The sequence below is a fragment of the Nomascus leucogenys genome, chromosome 20 (genome assembly GCF_006542625.1).
Source record: "Nomascus leucogenys isolate Asia chromosome 20, Asia_NLE_v1, whole genome shotgun sequence".
NCBI classification, from domain to species: domain Eukaryota; kingdom Metazoa; phylum Chordata; class Mammalia; order Primates; family Hylobatidae; genus Nomascus; species Nomascus leucogenys.
The window spans coordinates 41,738,809-41,763,414 of NC_044400.1; the positions used below are offsets into that span (position 1 = coordinate 41,738,809).

At 34.3% G+C, this 24,606-nt stretch overlaps 2 protein-coding genes across 2 annotated transcripts in view; one reads left to right on the forward strand and one right to left on the reverse strand.

Moving 5' to 3' along the window:
* GNPDA2 (glucosamine-6-phosphate deaminase 2) lies at positions 1 to 24,595 on the forward strand. The gene is made up of 7 exons (XM_003258397.4): positions 1 to 117; positions 4,550 to 4,711; positions 8,399 to 8,500; positions 9,509 to 9,691; positions 15,617 to 15,801; positions 18,773 to 18,947; positions 23,596 to 24,595. The coding sequence occupies exons 2-7, from the start codon at positions 4,588 to 4,590 to the stop codon at positions 23,655 to 23,657; spliced, it is 831 nt and encodes a 276-aa protein (XP_003258445.2). The 5' UTR covers positions 1 to 117; positions 4,550 to 4,587; the 3' UTR covers positions 23,658 to 24,595.
* GUF1 (GUF1 homolog, GTPase) overlaps positions 13,166 to 24,606 on the reverse strand; it is a 36,060-nt gene continuing 24,619 nt past the window's right edge. Inside the window, exon 18 of the mRNA XM_030800874.1 lies at positions 13,166 to 13,481. The gene's annotated coding sequence lies outside the window, so the exon portion shown is untranslated. The remainder of the gene's footprint in view (positions 13,482 to 24,606) is intronic.

Genomic DNA, 24,606 nt, shown 5'->3' on the forward strand with positions numbered 1-24,606 from the left:
TATCTGCATCCGGGTCCGTGGGATTCGCGCTCCACTGGTCGGGTGGGGTCGCTCGCGGGTCATTGGGTGTTGCTTGTTCCCGCTGTTCCAGCGTCGGAAGAACCATTGGGTCTGCCGGTAAGTTTAGCGAGGGGTGGAGAGGGGGAGGGCGCCAAGAAGGGGATTTGGGCTGGGGGACTCGAAGGCGACTTCGCTCTGTGCGGGCTTTGTGCTGAGACGGGGACGCCGGGCCGGGGCGGAATGGGGTCTCAGGAACCTCGAGGCTGGGGGCGCCTGGGGTCTCCCGTCCTGCCCCTCGCGGACCTGGTTGTCCTCTCCGGATTTGTGCCTACGGGAGAAGGCGTCCCTGTCCTCTCCTCTCTTGCGGCTTCTTCCTGACACCTCTCTCTACACTCGTTAAAAATTCCTAACAGTCATCCTTATTTGCATTCGCTGTCCTTTGCAGAGTGAGGGCAAGGCAAACGCGCAGCTGAGGGGGATCTGCAGCCCCTGCCTCCTGGGCAGGAACCACAGCCTTCTCTGCTGTCTCTCGTCCTTCCTTGGGTCGGTCCCACACGCGCGGCCAGGCCACCCTTACCGTTTCAGGTCAGGTCAGGTTGACTAGGGAAAAGCTCGGAGCAGAGGTTCTGCAAGTGTAGATTCTGGTCCTGGCCCCGCCATTAACTAGCCGTGTAACTTCACGGGCGTAGAAGTTGTCATCCAGCACTGAAGTTTTGCGATTTATATTCAGCAGCCCTTTTTCCTAGCGATGCACATCCAAAATGAATCAGCACCTGAAGGAAGACGAGGGTAAGGGTGGTGCTCTGTTGTTTTTTAATGCTGTCTTCTCGTGATGCCAGAGAATTGCATAAGGCCACAGTAGTTTGGATCTCTGAGGATTTTTGGCCAATAGTTTGGATCTCTGAGGATTGGCAAAAACTGGAAAACTCAAATCTTAAAAACTTAAATGTGGTGAAGAAATTCTTTCCTCTGGGTGAAGGGATTCATTTGGGACTTCTGGAGGTGACTCTGCGCCCTCCAGAGAGTTTAAGAAAACAAAAGGTTGCCTGTACGTCGGTCTGAGAGACCTGCTTAAACTTCGTTTCAGTGAGGTGTGTGGTGTTCTTAACAAATTTCACCTGATTATGAATATACCCTGTGATAATTTGCAAAAGCAGAGATTCCTTGGACTTCATTTCAGATCTTTTGAAACACTGTGTCTAGGGAGAGGGACCTGAGAATCTGTATTTTTTTAACTAGCATCCTAAGTGATTCTCAACCGATAAGACATCTTAAACCAAAGAATCAGAAACAATTATTGGCTGTAATGACCATCAAAAGATATATTTATTTCTAAAAAGAATATATGGCTCTTTGAGTGAGATACACTTAGTTTTAAAGCCAGCTCCCCGGGCCACTTTTTAACGTCAGCACTAAACTTCTCGTAGTTGCAGTTTTCTGTATCTGAAGAATAAGAATAATAATTTCCACCTCAGAGACAATTAAGTGATTCTAAGCCCTTTGACAATAGAGTTCTTGATCATTTTTGTGTCTACAGAACCTAGCATAGTGCTTAGTATATAACAGGTCTTCAAACGTGTGTTGAGCTGAGAAAAATAACATGCCCAGGATGCAGAAGACGTTGGAAAGCTCTAATGCTTCTCGTCCTCCTTACTTTACTTTTTTTTTCCGTTTTATTAACAATCAGCTGGCCATATATTCTTGTTAGAAATAAATATATCTTTTGATGGTAATTACAGCCAATAATTGTTTCTGATTCTTTGGTTTAACTCTAAAATTGTATTTGACATTAGATTATGGATTATATTTAAGTGGAGGCCGAGTCCATTTGTTGGACTGAATTTATGACTTACTATGTAATTTATTTTCTGTAAATAAATTATTGTTATCGGGCCAGAATTCTAGATCATGGTGACCATAAATTTTTGTTGTTGTGTCAGAATTCGAAACTGTTACCTTCTTAAAGACATTTAGATTCCTTACATTTATTTTAATAAGACCTTTTAATGTCATTAATTTAGAAAATTTGACTTACTACTCTATGTAAAGTGTGTGGGTACGAAACTCAGGAATGCTGAAACCATGTTATAAAAAGCTTGGTATTGGTGACTGATCCATTTAAATATAAAATTAAGAATTAAAAATCTAAGAATTATGGGAATTGTTATAGAATGTTGAGTAAATGTTATAAGGGGAAGTTTATAAACTATTGGTGGTAATGACATTTCAACTTCTATAGAAAAGAGTATGAAGATTTCGCAAAGAACTAAAAATAGAACTACCATTTGATCAGGCAGTCTCACTACTGGGTATCTACCCAAAGGAAAATAATTCATTATATCAAAAAGATACCCGCACTCATTTTTACCTCAGCACTATTCACAGTGAGGCAGTGGAATATGGTCTGGAGGCAGGGAACTTAAGGCCAATTCGTGCTGACTTCCTAAAGCTGAATCAAAGGAAAACACCAAGGTCTGGGGGCAGACAATCTAAGGCCAATTTGTGCTGACTTCCTAAAAGAGAAAACACCTGCGTCTGGGGGCAGACAATCTAAGGCCAATTTGTGCTGACTTCCTAAAAGAGAAAACACCTGCGTCTGGGGGCCGGTAACCTAAAGCCAGTTAACCAATTAACGCAAACTTCCTAAAGCTAAACCAAAAGGAAAAAACCCATCTCCCCGTGCCCAAGTAGCAAAGGACCAAAGGCTACTCTCTACAATCGACTGCCTTCCACCACCTCTCAGATGGAAGGATAAAGTCCCTTGGATTGTCCGTGGACTAAGCATGGGCCATCCCTTCATCTGCAGAGGGAGCCAATTCACCTCAGCCTTTAATTAGCCACGGACCAAATCCTTCATGCAAATAAGGGGTAACCGACAAGGGACCTCAAAAGGAGTACTTAAAACCCAGAAAACTTTGTAACCGGATCCTTGAGCCGCTTGCTTGGGCCCACTCCCACCCTGTGGAGTGCTTTCTTGCTTCAGTATCCCTGCTTTCACTGCTTCATTCCTGTGTTTCATTATTTTGTGCAGTTCTTTGTTCAAAATGCCAAGGAACTGGACACCTCACACTCATGACCTTCCTTCCAATAACAACAGTAGCAAAGATAAGAAATCAACCTGAGTGTCCATCAATGAATGATTGGATAAAGAAAATGTGGTATATATACACTGTGAAATTCAGCCATTGAAAATGAAATCATGTCCTTTGCAGTAACATGAGTGGAACTGGAGGCCATCATCTTAAGTGAAACAACTCCAAAACAGAAAGAAAAATACCACATGTTCTCACTTATAAGTGGGAGTTAAATAATGTGTACACGTGGTGATGGAAAGTAGACTGATACTGGAGGCTCAGAAGGGTTGGGGAGTAGGAGTGGGTAGATGATGAGAAATTGCTAGGATCAATGTACATTATTCAGGTGATAGATACACCAAAACCCCAGACCTAGACACTAAATAATATATCCATGTAACAAAATTGCATTTGTACCCCTTAAATTTATACCATTTTTTTAAAAAAAGGAAAACAATATGTCTTACAGATATCAGAAGCTATGAGTTACTGTAAGAATGCTGATTTCCACATCTTTCATGGTATAAGCCAACCTACATTGTGTAAAATAGAATTGTGTAGCTTGTAAGTGACTCTGATCTCTTAATATACGTATAATAATTTTTCTTAATTTTGTAATAATTTTTGAGGAACTAAAGTTGCTTTTTGTCAAGAAATTTATCTTCCAGAGATCAGCAGTTTATTTAGTTCACTTTGTTTTCTTTTTCTTCTGTTGAATTCTCTTATTAAAAATAACATGTCTAGTGTGATCCCATTGTTACAATTTGAATTCTGACCTTGTTGCTTACTACCTGTGTGACCTTAGCCAAATTATGTGAATCCATTTCCTCATCTACAACTGGGCATTTTATTTACTTCACAAGATGGTTGTAAGGATTAAAATATGTGCACTTGTCCCTGGTATCTGTGGGGGGTATCTATTAGTATCTGTTGGGGATTGATTCTAGGATCCCCCTTCAGATACCAAAATCCACAGATGCTTAAGTCCCTCATATTATATGACATAGTACTTGCATATCACCTGCACACATACTCCCATGTACTTTATCTCTAGATTGCTTATAATACCTAATACAATGTAAATGCTGTGTAAATAGTTGTTATACTGTATTGTTTAGGGAATAATGACAAAAAAAGGTCTGTACCTGTTTAATACAGATACAAACATCTTTTTCCCCTGAATATTTTCAGTTCTTGGTTGGTTGAAACCTCGAATATGGAATCCACAGAAGGCTAACTATACTAAAATGACCTAGCCCACTGCCTTAAACTCAGTGTCTGCTCAAAAGAGAACAGCTATTACTATTTTTAAAATTCAGATTGTATATGTGCATGTCCTTCTTCAGTAATGTACTTTTTAAAATCATCAGTATATTCTTCTGTTTCAGTGCTCTATTATTTACATCTTTTAAAAAATTACTAAATTTAAATTATCTGTTTGTTATGTAAAGTGTTCTACAATGGACTTTTCTCAGGTTTGAACTTATTGTTCTGGAAGCTGTGTGTCGCCGTAATGAGGCTTGTAATTCTTGATGACTATGACTTGGCTAGTGAATGGGCAGCCAAATACATCTGTAATCGCATCATTCAGTTCAAACCTGGACAGGACAGATATTTTACACTGGGTTTACCAACAGGTAATTAACTACTTTTTCCATTTTATATTCTGATATTATCTAAATTTAATTCTGATGGAATTGAAGGGTTTCTCTTAAGATACTTTCCCCATTCATTTGTTGCCATATCACTAATTGAACATCATAGTATAAAAGGCCAGAAAAATGTATATATATAAAATCTACTATCTGCAATGTGTTACTAGTTCTTGTGCCAAAATTTAACCTCACCTATCAGTCCAAAATGCAATAGGAAATATTGTAACTTAAATGTTGTTCGTATTTTTTGTACATTTTTCTAGTAGTCCTTTGTTTTGGGGAGCATTGCTTTTACCATTCATACCAGTTTTTAGTTGATTGGCTTTCTTATTAATCATTAAGAGGTATCTAAGTTATGTACTGTTGCCTCTTAATTTAACTTCATCTGCCTTATAAATCCCTATTAATATAGAAGTTATAAATTATATATTATGTAATGTTTGTTAGTCTTTTACTATTTGTTTCTTCTATTATGGATGTATTACAAGTGAAAAATATATCTTATCACAGTTTAAGGAGAAGCACTAATTACATATTTTATTGAAATCAGTTTTCCATTAAGCATTCTCTTAAAGAACGACCAGGTGGTGTCATTTGATCTCATGGCACTCTATTTGACCCATGATTTTCACAAAGAGTGTTAGACCTGGAACTAAAGTTGCTCCTTATTGACTACGAGGCATTTGTTCTATACCCCTGAGCCTTGGTTTCCTTACCTATAAGAAAGATAAGGATAATAGTTTAAGATGCTGTTTTGAGATTCAGCTAAGATAGTGTATGTGTAAGTCCCTTGTATACTGTAAATAGTCTATAAATTTATAGTTCCCGTAAGTGTGTTTTATTTAAACAGACTATGTTCTACAGCTCCTCCCCTCATACATGCTAATTACATAAAAACTACAATTGTAATTTTTTCCCACTTGAGTAATTTCCATGAATGGTACTCTTCAAGTTGATTGTTTTGTTTTGCTTTTTCTCATTTGGTCCAGGACAGTAGATCTTGGTGTGAATGGCAAAAGGGGACTTTTTTCACTGGACACACCAGTACTATACCCCCAGCACCCTCAGTTCGGATATGTGAGCCCTTGGGGTTGAACGTGGTTTCTGTATACTTTCAATACTGTTACCCTTCGTTACACTCGGCCTACCTCTGTTAATGACATTGTGTTAATTATGATGCAGAAAAAACAGTAATTTGAGTGGGGGGGACAGAAAGACTTAGAGAGTCTTAAATGTCAGCAGTGCTAAACATCTTTTTGTGTATTTAGATCTACAACTTTTGCTTTATTTTGGGTAGTATAACTGCTAGTAATATACCTGCCAAGGGAGTATCTGGAAAACCTTGTTGAAATTTTCCATTACTCTCCTTCATTGACCATTGACAAGGTTAATTATGTCCTCTTCCCCCACTGCTTTTGAGACTTGAACATACATGTCGGTAATTGCTAGTACCAGGCTGCATTGTAATTATCTCCCTATCAAGCACAATTTCTGGGCAATATCTGTTCAATTTTATATTTACTCGCGTGACCTTAATGAGTGTGACATTTAAAGGCCTGCATGCCGTGAGCCTGATCTGCTTCCCAAAACTTATTCCCACCATTTCCTTACACAGAACTGGGCTAGGCAGATTTGACTGCTTGCAGTTCAAGAATAGGCTTGAACTTGCTTGCTGCTTTGCTTTGCTTTCACTCATATTCCTAGCATGTTATTTAATGGAATCTATATGAGCTCTGGCACCAGACCTATCTAGATTGGAATTCCTGGTTTCACAGCCATATGACATTTGGCAAATTCCTTAATCTTTTTGACCCAGTATTCTATCTTCAAAATGGGAAAGATAATGCCAGTTTCTCAAGGTTGTGAGCTTTACGCAAGGTAATATATAAAAACATTAGCACAGCATCTAGCCACATGGTAGACAGATGTCATCATTGAACCTCCAGCTCCATCTTTTCTCTGTTCTGAGTTAGTTTCCTCTTCGTTGAAATGAAATGAAAGTCTTCATCAAGACTGAATTGAAATGCCATTTTCTTTTATTGTTCTTCCAACTCGCAAGATTGTAGTCTTTTTTATTTGATGTTCTGCAATACTCAGACTTCTTTTAGATTATTTATAATGTTTTTCCAGTGTTATGGTTATTTTGTACTTGCTTATCCCTATATTGTGAGTTCTTATAGGAAAGAAAATGTCTTAATCTTTGTTTTATATAAATCGTAGTAGGTACTTACTAAATTGTGTTAGTAATGACTATTACAAAGCAAATATTAAAATTAAGTTTCTTTAACCAGTTCTTTTTCTTCAGTCTTTTTTTTAGCTACATTGATTACAAAATAGAAAATGAATTTTTTTGTCACCTCCGTTGTGACAGCTCACCTTTTTATTCATAATATCCTTAAATTGAGAGAATCCTATAACTTGTCTCTTGACACTAAAAGAGAGAAGAGATTCATTTATCCTTCCAGAAAGGAAGAGGGAAAGCATATTTATCCATCTTTTAGACAGGTTTCATGTTAGTGGGCTATAGTTGTTGAGAAACGTAAAATTTTACTACATAATTTTTAAATTAATAATTATAATTTAAAATAACGTGCTTAGCTTTTAGAAAATCTTTTTTTCTTTGTGTGGTATTTATTTATAGCCTTGTCTATTCTGTCATCTCAAACGAGAGGCAGTCTTTTTACTATTCTTGAATTGCCTTTGTATTTATTTTTGTTAGAGACTGTTTAGTTTTATTAGATTTATGTATAATACTTGGGTTGGAATTTTTTGTGCAGCCTTTTGTTTTGCACTGTTTTGTTTTGTGGTGGTGGGTTAACTAGGAATCAGTACTCCAACTAGGATTGGGAGGGCCAGATAACTTGTTATAAGAATGCAATCAATCTAGCCTTTCAGTTTGAAATTAAAATGAAAAAAAAAAAGTAACAAATTTAGAAAACAAAGACGAAGGCCATCCTCAAGTGCCTAAATATATTTATTTTTATTTTGTCATATCATGAAGCACCATCTTTTCACATATCAAACTATAATTTTATAAAACAATAGAATCAAGAACTCAGATGAAATATCTCTTTCCTATAAGTTCTATCTTAAGCAAAAATAACTTCTTTTTCTCACCTTACACATTTTAGCTGATGCATGCCGAAGTTATCAAAAGATGAGAAATGGGCTCCATTTAGAAAGCTGTAAGGCTCAAGTCCCTACTCAATGTTTGCCAGTTTGAGATTCTATTTTGAAAGTAGGGGCAATATTTAAATTTAACTCTGTTTTCCCTTTCGATTTCAGTAAATGGTCAACACTTGACCTATTTATATATCATTTGTGCAAGAACTCAAGATTTTTTTTCAGAAAGGGAGATTTTTAAAAATTCAGGTATATACTCTAGAAGCTTCTAATCTTAGAATTTGTAATAGTATATCCCAGTACCCAACAACTCAAGGATAATTTTCCAAACTTTAATTTTTATTGACAGATTTCCAGCTTTATTCAGCAAATTCTAGTTTACCAAAATTTCAAAGTACTTGTTAGTTGATTATGTATTTAAGTTAATAATTGCCTAATAAATCAGAACTACAGAATATTATTAAGGAAAACATAGGTAAAGTTAATAAAAAGTTTATTTAATAGATTATTAGGTCATGTTAAAAATGGAATTTTTATGTCTTTTAGGGAGTACACCTTTAGGATGTTATAAAAAACTAATAGAATATCATAAGAATGGACACCTTTCTTTTAAATATGTGAAGACCTTTAATATGGATGAATATGTAGGTAAGCTATACTTAAATATATTGACTATTATTTGGATATGTTATATTTGGAATAAAGTGAATGTAGTTTTAGAATACTAGTATATTTGAATTTATGTTTTGAATATAATATTAATGTATGAATATATTTCTAAAATGTACTGCTTTGAGATTGTCAGTTTATATAAAAACCTGTATTTTTGTGATAGTAGCACAGAATAGTGGAAGGAATGAAGGACTAGAAATCAGAAGATCTGCATTCATCCTGGGCTCTGCCACTCAACAGTGATGTAACTTTAAGCCAGTCTACTCACATTTCTCATTCTCTTTTTTTCTTAAGGCGGAGATAAAACCAGTGTTGTCAGGATAAACTAAGTAATGTATATGTAAAAGTAATTAGTTAAGTATTTTTTCAAATAAAAAGCTATATTGGTAGCCCTGGAGCTTTTATGATTTATTGTTAACTTACTTACCTGAAATCTATGATTCATAGAAACTCTGTGTTAAAATTTAAATATAGAAATGTGTATTTAATGGTAGCATAAATGATAGCCAAAGAAGTGTTGTGATCCCACATAATCTGCACACATACAAGATGGATAGAGGAGAAACATGGGTATCATTTCACTTGAATGACTAATTTATTTGGAGCTTAACATGTAAGTCAATTTCATTGGTTAAAATTTTGTGTTTGAGAAGACTATAGTTACTAAGTGCACATGAGCTAGACTTTCTGTGTTTGAATCCTAACTCCTTTCTGAACTATGAGACCTTTGGGAAAGATTCTTGTGTTTCGATTGTTTACCTATAAAATGAGATAATAGTGTTCCATAGACATTTTATCAATTAATGCATACATTTAAGGTGATTAATACTGGGCATATAATCATATATTCCACATAAAAATGCTTTTAAATTTAATATGGTATAGAGAAGTTAGATATATTAAATAGCACTTATGACTTAAAAAGAAAAATAAACTTTAGATTTATTTCGGGAATACTTATATTTTTATTAACTTCATCTTTAGGACTGCCAAGAAATCATCCTGAAAGCTACCATTCTTATATGTGGAATAACTTTTTTAAGCATATTGATATAGATCCTAATAATGCACATATCCTTGACGGGAATGCTGCAGATTTACAAGCAGAATGTGATGCTTTTGAAAAGAAAATAAAGGAAGCTGGAGGAATAGATCTTTTTGTTGGAGGTATGTAAAAACTTTTTGGTATTAACTGTTTGTTAGTGTTTGAATTAGGGATTTTTAAATTTAAAAAAGAAATCTTCCCATTGTGTAATGTAAAGAGCACCTGTGGCTGTCCATAATACGCATTTATTCTGCTACTGATTCCTGTTTTCATTTTCTTCAGAAAATAATCTTAAAATTCCCATCTTAATCTTCAAATTGACAGCTGGAATTGTTTACATTATGCCTTGAGAGGTAGATCCCAATCCCCGTTAAACTCTTATAATTACCTCTTTAAAGTTGACGGTTTACCACATCTTTCAAAATGAGTAATATGTTTCTTTACCTAAATGATAGCTTCTTTTTACTATTTCTTTAAAACTCTAGCCAGCCTACTTATCAAATAACAGTTTAAACGTTTGCATGAGGAACAGGTGGATTTTAGTAGATCACTTTAATTGTTTCATCTTACTGAGTAATCAGTTAAGAATGATGTAAAACTTTTTACTTATCAGCCTTAAGTTAATATGAGTTAAGCTGTATAATTGTCATAATAAATTCCAAAATTATGTTTACCAAATTCCACTTGTAATTTTTATGTGTGTGTGTATACATAATCTACAGTTAAAAATAGGAAGTTTTTTCCTGTTTTCTATTATCAGTATAAACTATCACAGACAGCTAGCTAATTGCTATAAGAATAGTACAACATCAACTAAACTAAAATCAGATTTTTTTGCCAGATTCTTTAATATTCAACTAAAAATACTAATGCTGTAAATTATCTGTATATAACTTATTATTAACTTAATAGAACACTGATCAAAATTACATGAATTTGATCTTCAATAGAGCTGTACTGAGGTTAATTTATACTTGAAGTGGCCAAGTATGGTTGAGATAGTTGATTATCATTGGGGGAAATTTGGTTTTAAAGTCAGACGTAAAATCGTATCCTGTTTTAGCCACTTAGTATCTGTATGACCTTGGAAAGTTTATTGAAGTTCAGTATAAGTACATCATTTGTAAAAGAGGATTAATATTAACCATTCCAAAATTTGTGAGAATAATGTTGTAACATACATAAAATGTCTTACACAGTGCTTGGTATATAGTTGGTACTCCGTAAGTGCTACTTCAGTCTTCTCTTTCTCTCTCAACTGTAAATGCTGAAATAATTGTCCCTTAGAATTACTGAATTCCTTGGGATTTTTACCGAATTTCCTCTAGGGACATCCAGCGAGATTGAAATCTTCCCTTTAAGACAGTTTTTACTTCTACCTAGCAGAGTCAATAACATTTACTTTCTTGATAGAATGGTTGTTTATTGGAGCAAGAAACCAAGTTAGACTATTGCTTTTCAAATTAGAAGGTTATCTGTTTTAAATAAAATTTACTAATATTACTTCAGTAATCCTAGAGAACATTTGCATACTCCTGCTTTGTACGTATGGCTCAATTTTGAGATAATTAACCATTTGTACCTTCCAATATTCAGGCTAAGACAGTAGATATTTGAGAGTGTCTGAGGGGTGCATAGACCATCTAATCTTTAGATTTTCTAAGCTCCACACCAAAATCTAGTAGGATTACTGGAGTACAACATACTTCAACTGCTTATATCAAAAAATGTTTTCACTCATTTACTATAATGCAATAAAAGGCTCTTAGCTGTTTGAGGTTCATTATTAAAAGTGACTGCTTGAAAATATCTTCATTTGTAGACTTTCTTTCCCCCTTGTTAATTTATTGACCTTACATAAGTAGGCATGTGACAAATCTCTTGTAGACTCAAAGATAGGAAATAGATTTTACTATGGGGAATAACACTGATAAGAACACTTGATTTTTTTGTCTGCCTTCCAGAAAGCATTCATAGCGTAAAATAATGTTTAAGCCTGTAACTCTTATCCAAGATGTCTGGTAGAACTTTCCTCTTTCCTTATAACTTTAAATCATTTTGTACTTCCTTTTAGCTAATTTTTTTGGGGAGGGGGTTATGTTTCTTCAGTATAAACCACCTCAGCTCTCCTTTTGAAATAGATGTTGCATAAATTATAATTATTTATGTTTATCACTGACACCACTAAAAAGAATTTGACTTGGTTTTTTAACCAATTTGTCTTAAGCTTCCTGTAGTTGTTTCCGCGCTCCTCCCCGCTCCCAAATATATTTAAGAGAGTTCCTGTGCCTCTTACATTAACATCTTCACTGTAGTCATGGATGATCCAATGCCTGACATTTTATATGTACCATCTAAAGGACATAATTGTGCAGAGAGAGAGAAGGATTATTGCATTTTCTTTGAACTTTTCCTTATTTGGGATACCCTATTATTGGATATGTATTCATGAAAGAATCTCATTTGTTGATCTAGGTTTATCATCATTGGATTTTTAGATGAGGATTGGCATCTGGGTCTTACGACTACCCTTCTTTTGTTCCAGGGTTTGGTTAATAAAAACTCTAAGAACTGTGCCAAATGGGATCAAAATATCAGCTTTATTAAAGGTAAAGTTGAAATAGAGATTGCAGTTTGGGCTTGAAGCCAGAATGGGGTTTTTCACTCCTGCCCTTTGAATTGGAAACAGTAGAATGAGAAGAGCTCAAAAATGTTAATCTGCTAATGCTCATTCCAGGGAATTAGAGCAGAGGTCCCTTTCCTACAGGGAAGAGGGAAAGAAAAAGGAGGAAATACATACTCAAATGTTCTCATTCTTCCTCTGATGGCAAACGTGTTGAGAGAAAGGGTAAAAGGTGTATCATGCAATTCCTGACGTAACCCCAGCAATAAGATAACAAACATGGATTTTTAAAAATAAAATCTAGGGCCAGGCCCGGTGGCTCACACCTGTAATCCCAGCATTTTGGGAGGCCAAGGTGGGCAGATCACCTGAGGTTGGGAGTTCGACACCAGCCTGACCAACATGGAGAAACCCCGTCTCTACTAAAAAAAAAAATAGAAAATTAGCTGGGCGTGGTGGTGCATGCATGTAATCCCAGCTACTCGGGAGGCTGAGGCAGGAGAATCACTTGAACCTGGGAGGCAGAGGTTGTGGTGAGCTGATATCGTGCCATTGTACTCCAGCCTGGGCAACAAGAGTGAAACTCCGTCTCAAAATGAATAAATAAATAATTTTAAAAATCTAGTTTTACAATAAAATCTAAATATATAAACTTTTAAAATATCTTAAGGCAGTAGTGTCTTGGGTTTTTTGTTGTTGTTGTTGAGACAGAGTCTCGCTCTGTTGCCTGGGCTGGAGTACAGTGGCTTGATCTTGGCTCACTGCAACCTCTACCTCCCAGGTTCAAGCAATCCCCCTGCCTCAGCCTCCCGAGTAGCTGGGACTACAGGCACTTGCCGCCATGCCCGGCTAATTTTTATATCTTTAGTGGAGATGGGGTTTTGCCATGTTGGCCAGGCTGGTCTCGAACTCCTGACCTCTGGTGATCTACCTGCCTTGGCCTCCCAAAGTGCTAGGATTACAGGTGTGAGTCACTGAGCCCAGCCTAATAGTGTTTTTAAAAAGTAAAAATAAAAGAAGACAGTGGGGAAAATGTTAACTTTCTGATTTGGTTGCATGCTTGGATTCTTTCCTTTGCTAGAAAAAGGAAATAACTAATGGGATCAAAAGTAAATTAACTGGAAGGATTCTAGGGTAACTCACAAACTGAAGGAAAAGTTAAAACAACCAAGTCTTTGGAAAAACAACCAGAGAACCTCAGATCTCAGAAGTAGAAACTCATCAATCTTCTCCCTGCAGTGCTGTCATCCAGTGCTTCAGTTCACCATGCCATCTTCCTTACTGTATCCCTGGTCAAGATTCAGATACAGACAGAGATTCTGATTGGCTCAGCCTGAGACAAGTGCTTATCTCTAGACCACAGTCACTTTACCTAAGAGGGATATAGGAAATTAAAATTGTTCCATCCCCTCTGGTGAGGGGAGCAAGACAGAAGAGAACAAGGTGGGAGGTGGAATAAACTATACTGAGCTGACCAAAGAACAGCAACCATACATTCATTTATCCAGCCATTATTTAATAAGTGCGTCCTATGTGTCACTTGTTGTTCTAAATGGTAAGAATATAGTAATGAAGATAAAACCCTTACTTTCATGAAGAGTACATGTACATTCTACCCTTAGAACTGTAGGAACACAGGAATGACATTTACTCCAGACAATGAGTTTTAGAGATGTTTCATAGAGGTGCTGATACTTTAACTTAAAGGCTGAATAAGAATTAGCCACATTTAAAAAAATAATTTTATATCAGGAACCTCAGTTATTCATAGCCAACAAGCAAATATCTTGACCCACCTCTGTTATTAATCTTTGCTCATAATTTCAGCTTAGCTGTACATTTCTATAAGGTGCAAATCATCAGTGAGGTCACTAGTAGTAGATCTTAGTAGACTTCATATTTTTTCCTGAAGCTTGTATTTTCCTGATCCCATCCTTCCCTCTTTACACATATATAGAGAAAAATAAATTTTAGGGATATGTATACCTAAGAGGAGAAACAGAACACTTTTACAAATCTAGATAATTTAATGTCTATAATATATTTATAAGCAGATATATACTTAATAGTAGAAACAGTCAATGCATATTAACCACATGTAGGTCTGGCCTTATATCTCCATATTAAAAATTCATAAATTGTTGTACTTTGGCATTCTGTACTTGGCTTCAGTATTCATTTCTTCATTTTTCAAAACTGGGTTATTCTTTGTCATATTTTATCGTCTTGTGGCCTTGGAAAATTTTGTTAAACTTGTGTGCTAAGTGTCAGTAAAATACAGATATCATTAAAGTAAATATGCAGAATATAAATGTAAAAGATATTTTAATGACTCAAGGGAATTGGCGGATTTATTTTTTGGCTGAGGTTACCAGAAATGTGACTAGCTACTAGGGTACTTATAAATAAAACTCGATTTATTTATGTCATGGAAAGATTCTTAAGTTTGTGAAAAGAATTACCTTCCATTTCCTTCAAATAAGAATGTCATATTCCTGTCTATATTTTAGAGGTAATCCTAGACTATTAGAGTTGGCACTAAGTCTCTTTAAAGCAGTGTTTTTAAAACTGGTTGTCACCCATTATTATATCGTAAAATCAATATAGCCAGTCACATGCAACATTTTCCTTTTGTTAATGAAATGCAATGTCATAGAAAACAGCTTGTATGGTTCCTAGTAAGGGTAAGTATGATTTCATAGAATTCTTGTCTTAATTATATTTTATATGTTTGTGTTGTATATGTGTATATATATACTAGATTGCAGTATCAAATGTTATTTCTTACAAGGGTTACAGTCAGAAATTTGAACAAACAACTGTTGCCCTAGACATTATCTTGTCCAATTCACACATTTTTATAAGCGAGGAAACTATCCTACAGAAAGGTCTACTAGTTAATTGCCCTATCTGGACTACAACCAAGTAAATTAAAGTATGACTATAAAGATGTCCAAGTTAGGAAACAGAAGACAGATCCGAGTCCTGTCTCAGTATTTACCCCGTTGTGATGTTGAACAAGTCACTTATTTTTCTTGAGCATCAAAATTTCCTTTTGTATGTTAAAAAAGGTGGAGGAAATGAGGGAAATAGTTATGGCTAATCTGACCATCTCATAAGATTATTAAATATTATTTAATAATCTGTTGTGATGCATGTGAAAGGGCTTTATACATTATCAAATGTTATATTAATATAAGGTGATACTTAATTTTACTATTAGAATCATGCCAGCTCATTGCTAAACATGTAGAAAACATGGTAACATTTGTTGAATCAATACAGAAACAAATATTTTAATGCAGTAATAGGAATTCAAGTATAAAACAAGGTAAGTGATTTTTTTTGTTGTTCTTTAACACACATTGAACTTTGTGAAACCTATTTACTTCATGTGTATATGTATGTATATTTCTTTTGAAAGGAATTGGTCCAGATGGTCATATCGCTTTCAATGAGCCTGGATCCAGTTTAGTATCAAGGACAAGATTAAAGACTCTAGCAATGGATACCATCTTGGCAAATGCCAAATATTTTGATGGAGATTTATCAAAAGTGCCAACTATGGCTCTAACTGTTGGTGTGGGGACAGTGATGGATGCTAGAGAAGTAAGCATTAAATGTTCTTTGCTGTTTTTCTTTTGATGTTAATATATTAATATTTTGGAGGGATTATGATGCTGAATGTGATATTTTGATTGCATTCTATTTGCAGTGTAAATTGTTTTCTAGTTTTCAGTAACCAAGTTTTGTCAGTCTGATTGACACGTTTAGGGATCAATTAAGTATTTTGGAGCTGTAAACTAAGAATTAAGCACCACCACTTTTGAGGTACTACTTCACTTGCCTATTCCTGCTCCCGTTTGAGGTTCTAAAATCTTACTGATCACATGGTTTGTTTTTTATTGAAGGTGTCTCATGACAGGACTGTTGGGACAATGATGCAATGCTAGTTATACTACATCTTTTTTGGAGCTCTCAGGATGATTTAAATGCTTTTTGACTGTATGTTATGTAGGATGATAGAGCCCTGTTGGTTTCCAGCAGAAAAGGAACTCAGCTAGGGCTGCAACTGTTCTACATTTGGTATATTTAAGCATGGAAGAGCTCTGAACAGCAGACCCTGTGTAATTTTTAAGTTTTTTAAAACTAGGCTGTCATTTTCTTCCTCGAGAATACAGAACAAATTGTAGTCAGTTCATGGTTACATGTAGTTAAATTATATGGACACCTAGAACTCTGTTCTTTCTGGTAGCCAGATTGGACAGGTTCAGAGGAAAAAAGTATAGACAAGGTACGATGAAAAAGTAACTTATCTTGATATAATTGTATTTAAACTTGAACATACAAATAGAACTGTCAATCAAAATATATGAGAAACCTAAAAATCATAGGTATATGAAAAAAGATCTTTCAAGGACTGAAATTTCAGTTAATAAGTTGAAAAAAGGATTTTAGAGCAATCTTATTTCTAAAATATGAAACTGAGTTATGTAATAGATTTATTACATTTAACAAGATGTAAGTTTTAATACAGTTTTTATGCTGATTTTTAGAACAAACAGAATTACTCAAATATTTTTTTTTTCTTTGGGTCAGTTTTTGCCCAGACAGGAGTGCAGTGGTGTGATTACAGCTTACTGCAGCCTCAACCTCCTGGGCCCAAGAGATCTTCCCACCCCAGCCTCTTAAGTAGCTGGGACTTTAGGTGCACACCACCATGCCTGGCTGATTTTTCAATTTTTTTTTTTTTTTGGAAGTGACAGGGTCTCACTGTGTTGCCCAGGCTAATTTCCTCATTTATTAAAAATTACATTTGACTTAAAAATTCCAACCAAGAAGGGGTGTGGAAGATTTAATATCAGGTTATAGATTTTTGCAAATCATTTATATCAATTTATGGGATGATTAAATGTTGATTATTCTTTAAAATTAGCTTATTTCATAACCTTTTAAAATAGTGTTATTGCTACACTTAAGTAGCAAAAAGCTGTATCAGTGCAACATCTGCCTTAGCACTGGTTCTCAAACATTAGTGTACACAAGAATCACTTGGTATCCACACCTAGGTTGCTTCTTCAAATTTACGGATTCTGCAGTTTGAACAAACATACCAAATTATTCCATATAGTTTGTCCTTTCCCATGATATGAGAAATAATCTCCTTGAGAGTAGAACAGGTATAACTAATCACATATCAGATCAAGTCTCTTTAGAGAGCAGTTTGTTTTGTCTATACCTTAGCCATAGATAAACACCACTAATGAATTTCTTCATCCTATACTAAGCTTCCTTTCCCTCCACTCCCTTCATAATGTTAATGCCAGGTATGTACTTACCTTTTCTCACCAACAAGTTTGGTTGTCTTTTTTTCGTCAGTATATATACTTGATGTTAAGATTTCTTGCCACCTGTCCCATTATTTTTATAGAGTGTGCATCAATAATGAAAAGACTTTTAGCTCGTATTGTCTAATTGTTAGAACTTTTACAAGAGGCAATGTAATGTAATTGTTAATCGCTAAGAATATGCACTGTAGAAAAAAACTACTTGTTTGTATCTTACCAAAACCTTGGGCAAGTTACAGAATATGCCTCAGTTTCCTTATCTTTAAAATATGAGTAAGAATAGTGTTTCTCTCATAGTGTTCTTCTGAGGAGTTGATGTAATTCAAGGAGAGTGCAGAGTATTTCCTCCCGTTTTAGGTCTAGTTATAAAATATGTAATACAAAATTTGTTATAAATATTTTAGAACTACAGCAATTTTAACATTCTTTTTTAAAACAATTGTAATGAGAAAAAAATGTTTAAAGATTTATTACATTACAAAAATGTGTGTAGATGAGGTGTTAAATGGGATCAATTTCCAGCTTAAAGATGATAAAGAGAAGATTCTGACACATATACATTCACATTTGCAACATGTCATTGCATTATTTCATTGGCATTTAGGGACTGGGGACCAAGAGCTTGGATTTTCTGTAGCTTATAAGGGTAATATCAGTCATATGTGCTTATATAAGACAGTTCCTATGTTTAAGTAGATCCCTAATCCTTCTTTAAATCCAGTTTTTATTCTGAGTCAACTTTGAATAGCACATGTTCAGTGAAATGCTCTTCAGGCTTTTCTTGATAACTCTTCAAATTATCTGTTGTTTTAGTCTTTGCTTTTCTGACATAATATCTTTTGCTTATCTAGACTACAGCAACTTGGTGTATCATTCTAGATTGTATAAATTATTTATAGATCTGTAATTCTGCTTTTGCAAGACAGTCCTTTTGTTTTTCTTCGTTGTCCTAGGTTTCTTTTACACATCATCATTTACTGTGTTAAAAATTACAGGTATTATAGTGTTTGCATTAGTACCCCATAACAAGATATTGTTTTGCTTTGTTAAACTAGAAGCAACATTTTGTGCTTGTTACCTTAAAAAGTAGAAATAAATATCTTGAACTATTATATGGAGCTATGTATTTTTCTTTCTCTCAGAAAAAATATTGGTGCTGAAGTCCTCGTTTAAAAAAGAGCTTCTTACTCATTTGAAACAAGTCTTAACAATTGATGTTCACAATTTTTCAGGTAATGATCCTCATAACAGGGGCACACAAGGCATTTGCCCTGTACAAAGCAATAGAAGAAGGAGTCAATCACATGTGGACTGTTTCTGCTTTCCAGCAGCATCCCCGAACTATTTTTGTATGTGATGAAGATGCTACTTTAGAATTAAGAGTTAAAACTGTGAAATACTTTAAAGGTGAGCACTGAATTTCAAAAGCTGACTGAGATAATCTGTTGTGATGACAATTAAAACTTACTGTGACTGTGGAGTTAAATCTCACACTGTGACCTATTGAAAAGTGGCAACACACAGCTGGTTCTTTCAAGGAATGGAAAGTTCTCACCTCAGATAATAGTATCTTCAAAGTAGTACCTATTTTTTTTTTTTTCGTGAAGAGAATCTCTTCAGTGTCTATTTTCAGTAAACAATTTTTCTTGAAATCCAAGGTTTAATAATTTACTTTCATATTGAATATACAAGACCAAATAACCCAAAAGAAAATCTATCTTTGTCTATTCTGGATTTCTTTTCATGTTTACTAGTCCCACCTCAATCCCTCTCCTTCACTCCCCTCTAACCTAAATTTAGAACCTAATCAGTGGATAATAGAGATCTCCCACTATCTAATTTAATCTTTAAAATTTTAAGCCAATTTATTCCCATATATTAAAGTTATAATGTCTAAATGTTAAAATAGTGTGGAATAAACTCTGCAAGTAAGCAGGAGTTTGATTGCCCAGACTTCATGTTGATTTTCCTTTTTTGCTTTTTCCTGTAGTCTAGTTCAGTAATTCAGAAACCTTACTGTACCAGGCTGTGTATTACAAAACACATATGCTTGATGTAATGGTTTTAAGAGATTTTCCAGGGACATTTTGCCTATACCCAATGTAGAACCCATTCTCTGATTTAAGAGTCAGCTCCACATATTACACATATATAAGCAAGCTGTACAAACAGGTAATTTTCATAAAGCACCAGCTATTTACATAGCTGATATTAAAAGTTATATAGTTGATCATATAGATAGGTCAGTGATTCACTAAGTATGTAGTATGTGTGCTACTTTTGCTACATGATTATACCTTTTAATCTTTTTTACTCTAGTAACTAGGTATTTATTTTAATGCCTATTGGAAAATACACTGAATAAATCAAAGCTATACTTTTTGGATATTATTGCTTAAGACAAGGACGAAAAAGCTACCATATTTGATTGGCTCGAATACATGTTGATCTTGCTGATGTTGGACTGTGTCTTAAAACTGGTATCAGATCATAGCTTACCGGGTAGCATTTTTTTCTCAGTGGCACATAAAATGGTGTGTCTTACAGTCTATAGCATCTCATATTCAGAAATAAAGTATATAATCTTAAATTTTTAATTCAATGCAAAGAAAACCAACTCATATTTCATGTAAATGTGTGAATATGGCAAATATCTTGAAGGTGTTATACAAATAACTGACATTTGGCAAGCACTAAAAATAGTCTATTTTTAAACAAAATGCTGATCATGCTTTGTATATAGTTTTGTACTTGTTTCATGAGCATTTTCCTGTTTTACTAAATATTTGGAAGCATTTTAATGGATAGTCAAGTACATAAATCATAATTTAAACATTTCCTTATTGTTTAACACTTAAAGATTATTTCTAGTCATTTATATTTTTACCATTTAAATTACTAATTTACCAAGCCACAAATATATCAAACTGAAAAATTGAAAAACTGAAGAATTTCTGATTTGTGAATAAAACAGAGTATTTGATGGAGTTTTAACTCTGTTTTCCCATGTAATCCTTCAGATTTCATCCCAAATAATAGATTTCTTGACTACAAGGAATCCTCACTATCCACAAATTTTAATTCCAGTTTTAAGGAGATTCATGTAACATGCCATTTTCTAGTCCTCATTAAGTCCCAGATAAATCCCTGTACTAATCTAATTTTGTCAGAGTTTGGTTTTTATCAGATTTTTATATCTTGGTGAATATTTAGTAAGATATTTAATAATAGCCAGTATCTCTATGACCAGGCACTATTCTAAATGCACTTATTTACTTTTCACAAAAATGTTACGAAATGGGTACTCATAGTCCCATTTTTAAATGAATTAATAGGCTTAACAGAGACGTTAAGCTACTTACCCAGTCATACAGCGCATATTTAGGCAGAGATGGGTAATAGAAATCAAAATCAGGCTGATCTCTGAGTATATAGGCTTTTGTCTATTCTGTTATACTGCCTCCCAGAATAAACTCTAGGTATGATACCATCTACATCAAAACCATATTTCCATCTGCTTTTTTCCCATATCATAATCACTGCTTCCAAAAAAGGTATATAGACATATGTTAGATGATTTAAAATAGAAGGGTGGTAGATGTTTGTATGTATTTAGTTCTTTTAGTTCATCTATCTAATTGTAAGCTCTTCTGAAAAAATTTCGCAACAGACCATTCATGAGAGGATAGCTGCACTGCATAAACAGGACACAGTATTTTCCACTTTGGAGCTGTCTTTATTTCTGAAGAGGTTTCAAGGTATCAGCCTCTGTTAGGATACCTCCTTCAATATGAAGACAGAATTTAGATATTCTGGGCTACATATGGGCCTCATTTTATAGTATTTTAGTAAAGGGTAGAGAAATTGAATGTTCTTAAATAAACACATTTCAAATGTAGTTTGTATACTTTTCATACCTCCATTGAGTTACTAGTATATCAAAATACTGGAGGATGTAAATTCCTGTAATTGTCATCCATAACTCTTCAAATTCCATTCACATCACTACCCTTTCTTCTGTCGTCACTAAAAAGTGCTGACCAGAATCTTAAAGGGTTTTATTTAGTGCCTAGATAAGATCTAGGTTAACTAGATCCAAAACAATAAAAATTGTCAGTAAATGCAAGTTTATTTCAATATATACCTATATACCAGTATATACCTTTTGAAAGATATAAGTTAATCACAAGACAACAAGTTTAGTACCTGGGGATTTGTTTTATTCATTCTCGCTTTTCATTTTTGCTTTTTAAATAGAACAGCTTTATCTTTGATTTTTAGTATATTTTCATGACATCATCATCATGAATTTTTTTCTCTTACTTTGTATTTAGGCTCCACCTCGGTAGTTTGACAAAGGTAGAATGAGTTCATTTTGAGTCAAAACCTTAAAAGTTACTTTATATAGACATTGGTTAGAATCTGTGACATTTAACCTTTCTTCTGGTAAGGTTTCAGGAAGTCTGGTGCATTTTTATCAGAAGAATTATTTCTGTTTGACTTAAGTAGCAATTATTTATTTACATAAAATTCATATGTAGAAAGTTGTCAGTTTTTACCTAAAGTCACAGTAAATATTTGACTTAATATCTAAAAAGCAATTAATAGAATTTTCAAAATAATTATTTCTAGTTTGGAATCAGCCCTATTTGATTTAGAAAAGATATATCCAATGTATAATAAAGAAAAAAAATTTTATAAAGGAGTTGAATTTTTAATATTTTTACTGATATTTTAAGTTGCATGTATTTTAAAGCTGTGTGTATTCTTTCCATAATCAAAGTTGTTAGCAAATGACAGATGAATACTATTTAAGTAGAAAAATGATCCTCTACAAAGTGATACTCTGGAAAATGTTGCATCTTCTAAGTCATGCAGTTGGTATTACCCTTATCTTTGTTGTCCCCTCTCCTACTGGACGTGAAGTTTCAGGTGACCTTCAAGAAGGCTGTTAAGAAGCATTCTCTCACTTTCAGTTGCAGCACTAGTGAATGGAATACTTCCCCTTTCCCTCCTTTAGAGTCCCATTCTTATGGTTAGAATGTCTCCTACTACACAGACACTTCCCAGTACTCTTTGCTTGTCCCTTAAAAATGGGTCTTTCTCAAAGTTGGGATTTTAGAGTCCTTTTTGCAGCCTTTCTGACAAGGAACATCTGTTTACTAACAAGCAACCTCTCTCCAGTAATCCCATTTCCTGCAAAACTGCATTGTAAGTGCCTTTCCCCACCCTCCCATGTTCTTAATAACCTGGAAAATTTAACTCATTTCTTTACCCTCCAAAATATAAAATCTCTGGTTCATTAATTGGGTCAAAGACAGCCTTTTTAGAACTTTTTTCTCCCCAAAGAAATAGAGTATGGAGGCATTAAAACAGGAGTAACTGGAAGATCAGCTATTTCCCAAGCAGCTTCCATAGCTAAGAGCAGTCTGCAAGTATATGTACCAATTACAAAATGAAAGTTATAATCTACCTGATTTAAAATCTAAATTTCTATTCTGAATTAAATGATTTAATACAGGTTTTCTGTATTGTTTTAGTAACCCTCCCTCAATGTAGATTTTGTAATCAACCTTTGTCATAAATACACACTAAACTATTGGAAAATAATTTGCCAGATGAATGGATAGGGTCATGTATTAAGAGTGAGACAGCAGTTCTGAGCCCCTGGCTGGAGTCTAGTAGAGGAACTGCCAGAGGATCAAGATCAACATAGACTTTTAGATATAATTAAAACATATTATCTAAGTCAGTATTCAAATTTGTCATGCTGAATCTCTTTGAAGACAAGAAATGCTCTTCCGGTTACTCCCAAAGTACCTATACACATTCTAGATCTGCACTGTTACATAATTATAAATTGGTATTTGCTAGGTAGATAAAACTTAAGACATTCTGAAACATTTCTATTTGTACTTTTTCAATAAACTTGACTATATCAAGATGGGAACTAAACAGGCTTACTGTGTCTTATACAAAATACTTTGTTGTCTAAAGTAAATGAGATAGTTCAAAATTAACAAAAACAACTAGAACTGTGCTTTTTTTCTTTAAGGTCTAATGCATGTGCACAATAAACTTGTGGATCCACTATTCAGTATGAAAGATGGAAATTGAAGGAGACTGGAGCAAAATTCTGCTTGAATGAACAGAGCACTTTTTACTAAGTAGTAGATGAATTTCCAGCTATGCAATATGACAAAACATGGGGAATTTTGAAGATTGTCATTTTTCATTCGAGTATCTATGTTAAACATTCCATATTTTGAATATTTATATCTTGTACTTGGGTTTAAGAGAAGTAGCTGGCTCTCAAGATTGACTGGCTATTTATTACAAAGTATTGAAGTCACATAGCCACCTATAAAACAGCATAGAAATGTCTGCCTGTTTAAAAAGTCATTTTAAAGGTAGAATGTACACATCAGGCACCATTTGTGATACGACTCCAGTGGCATATATTTCATTTTTTAATGACAAGACACTCCAAACCTTTCAGATAACAAACTATCATTGCAGACCTTCACTTTTGGAATGCAATCTTTATATTTTCTGTGCATCACACACATGCTTTTCTGCACGTGGTTGCCTTAGTCATCTTCCTACAGCACCATCTAGACATCAAAAATTGTGCTATATATCGTTGGTAAAGGAAATTTGAAGAGATGACAGTGCCTAAAAGTACAGTTTACATCCTTTTGGAAAGTATGTGTAAGTGCATGTTTTTTGTGCACCTTCTTCTATAGCACTTTTTTACAAATATCTTATTTTTATTTAACGACTTGGGTTCATGTCCCTAATATAAGTATCTTGACAATTATGAGCTTTATACCTAGCAATCCACTTCAGGAAATTCTTTTGGAGAATATTTTCTGATTATTGTTAAACTTAATATACGATTAGCTTTATTCCTTATAAAATGTCTAAAAGAATAATACTAAGTATATATAAAAGGAATTACTGTAAACTACATTGCCATAGCAATTTACATAAAAGTATATTGTTTTCTATCTTTAACTCAAATAAAGCGTGTAATAAATAAGTTATCTAAATTTTATTTCCAGAA

What these genes read in the sequence shown, in the direction of transcription:
- GNPDA2 (XM_003258397.4), top strand. Translation starts at nt 4,588, where the DNA reads ATGAGGCTTGTAATTCTTGATGACTATGACTTGGCTAGTGAATGGGCA. An exon ending in TAATATGGATGAATATGTAG is followed by an intron (nt 8,501 to 9,508) that starts GTAAGCTATACT and finishes CTTCATCTTTAG; the next exon opens with GACTGCCAAGAAATCATCCT. An exon ending in AACTGTGAAATACTTTAAAG is followed by an intron (nt 18,948 to 23,595) that starts GTGAGCACTGAA and finishes TTTTTCTTTAAG; the next exon opens with GTCTAATGCATGTGCACAAT.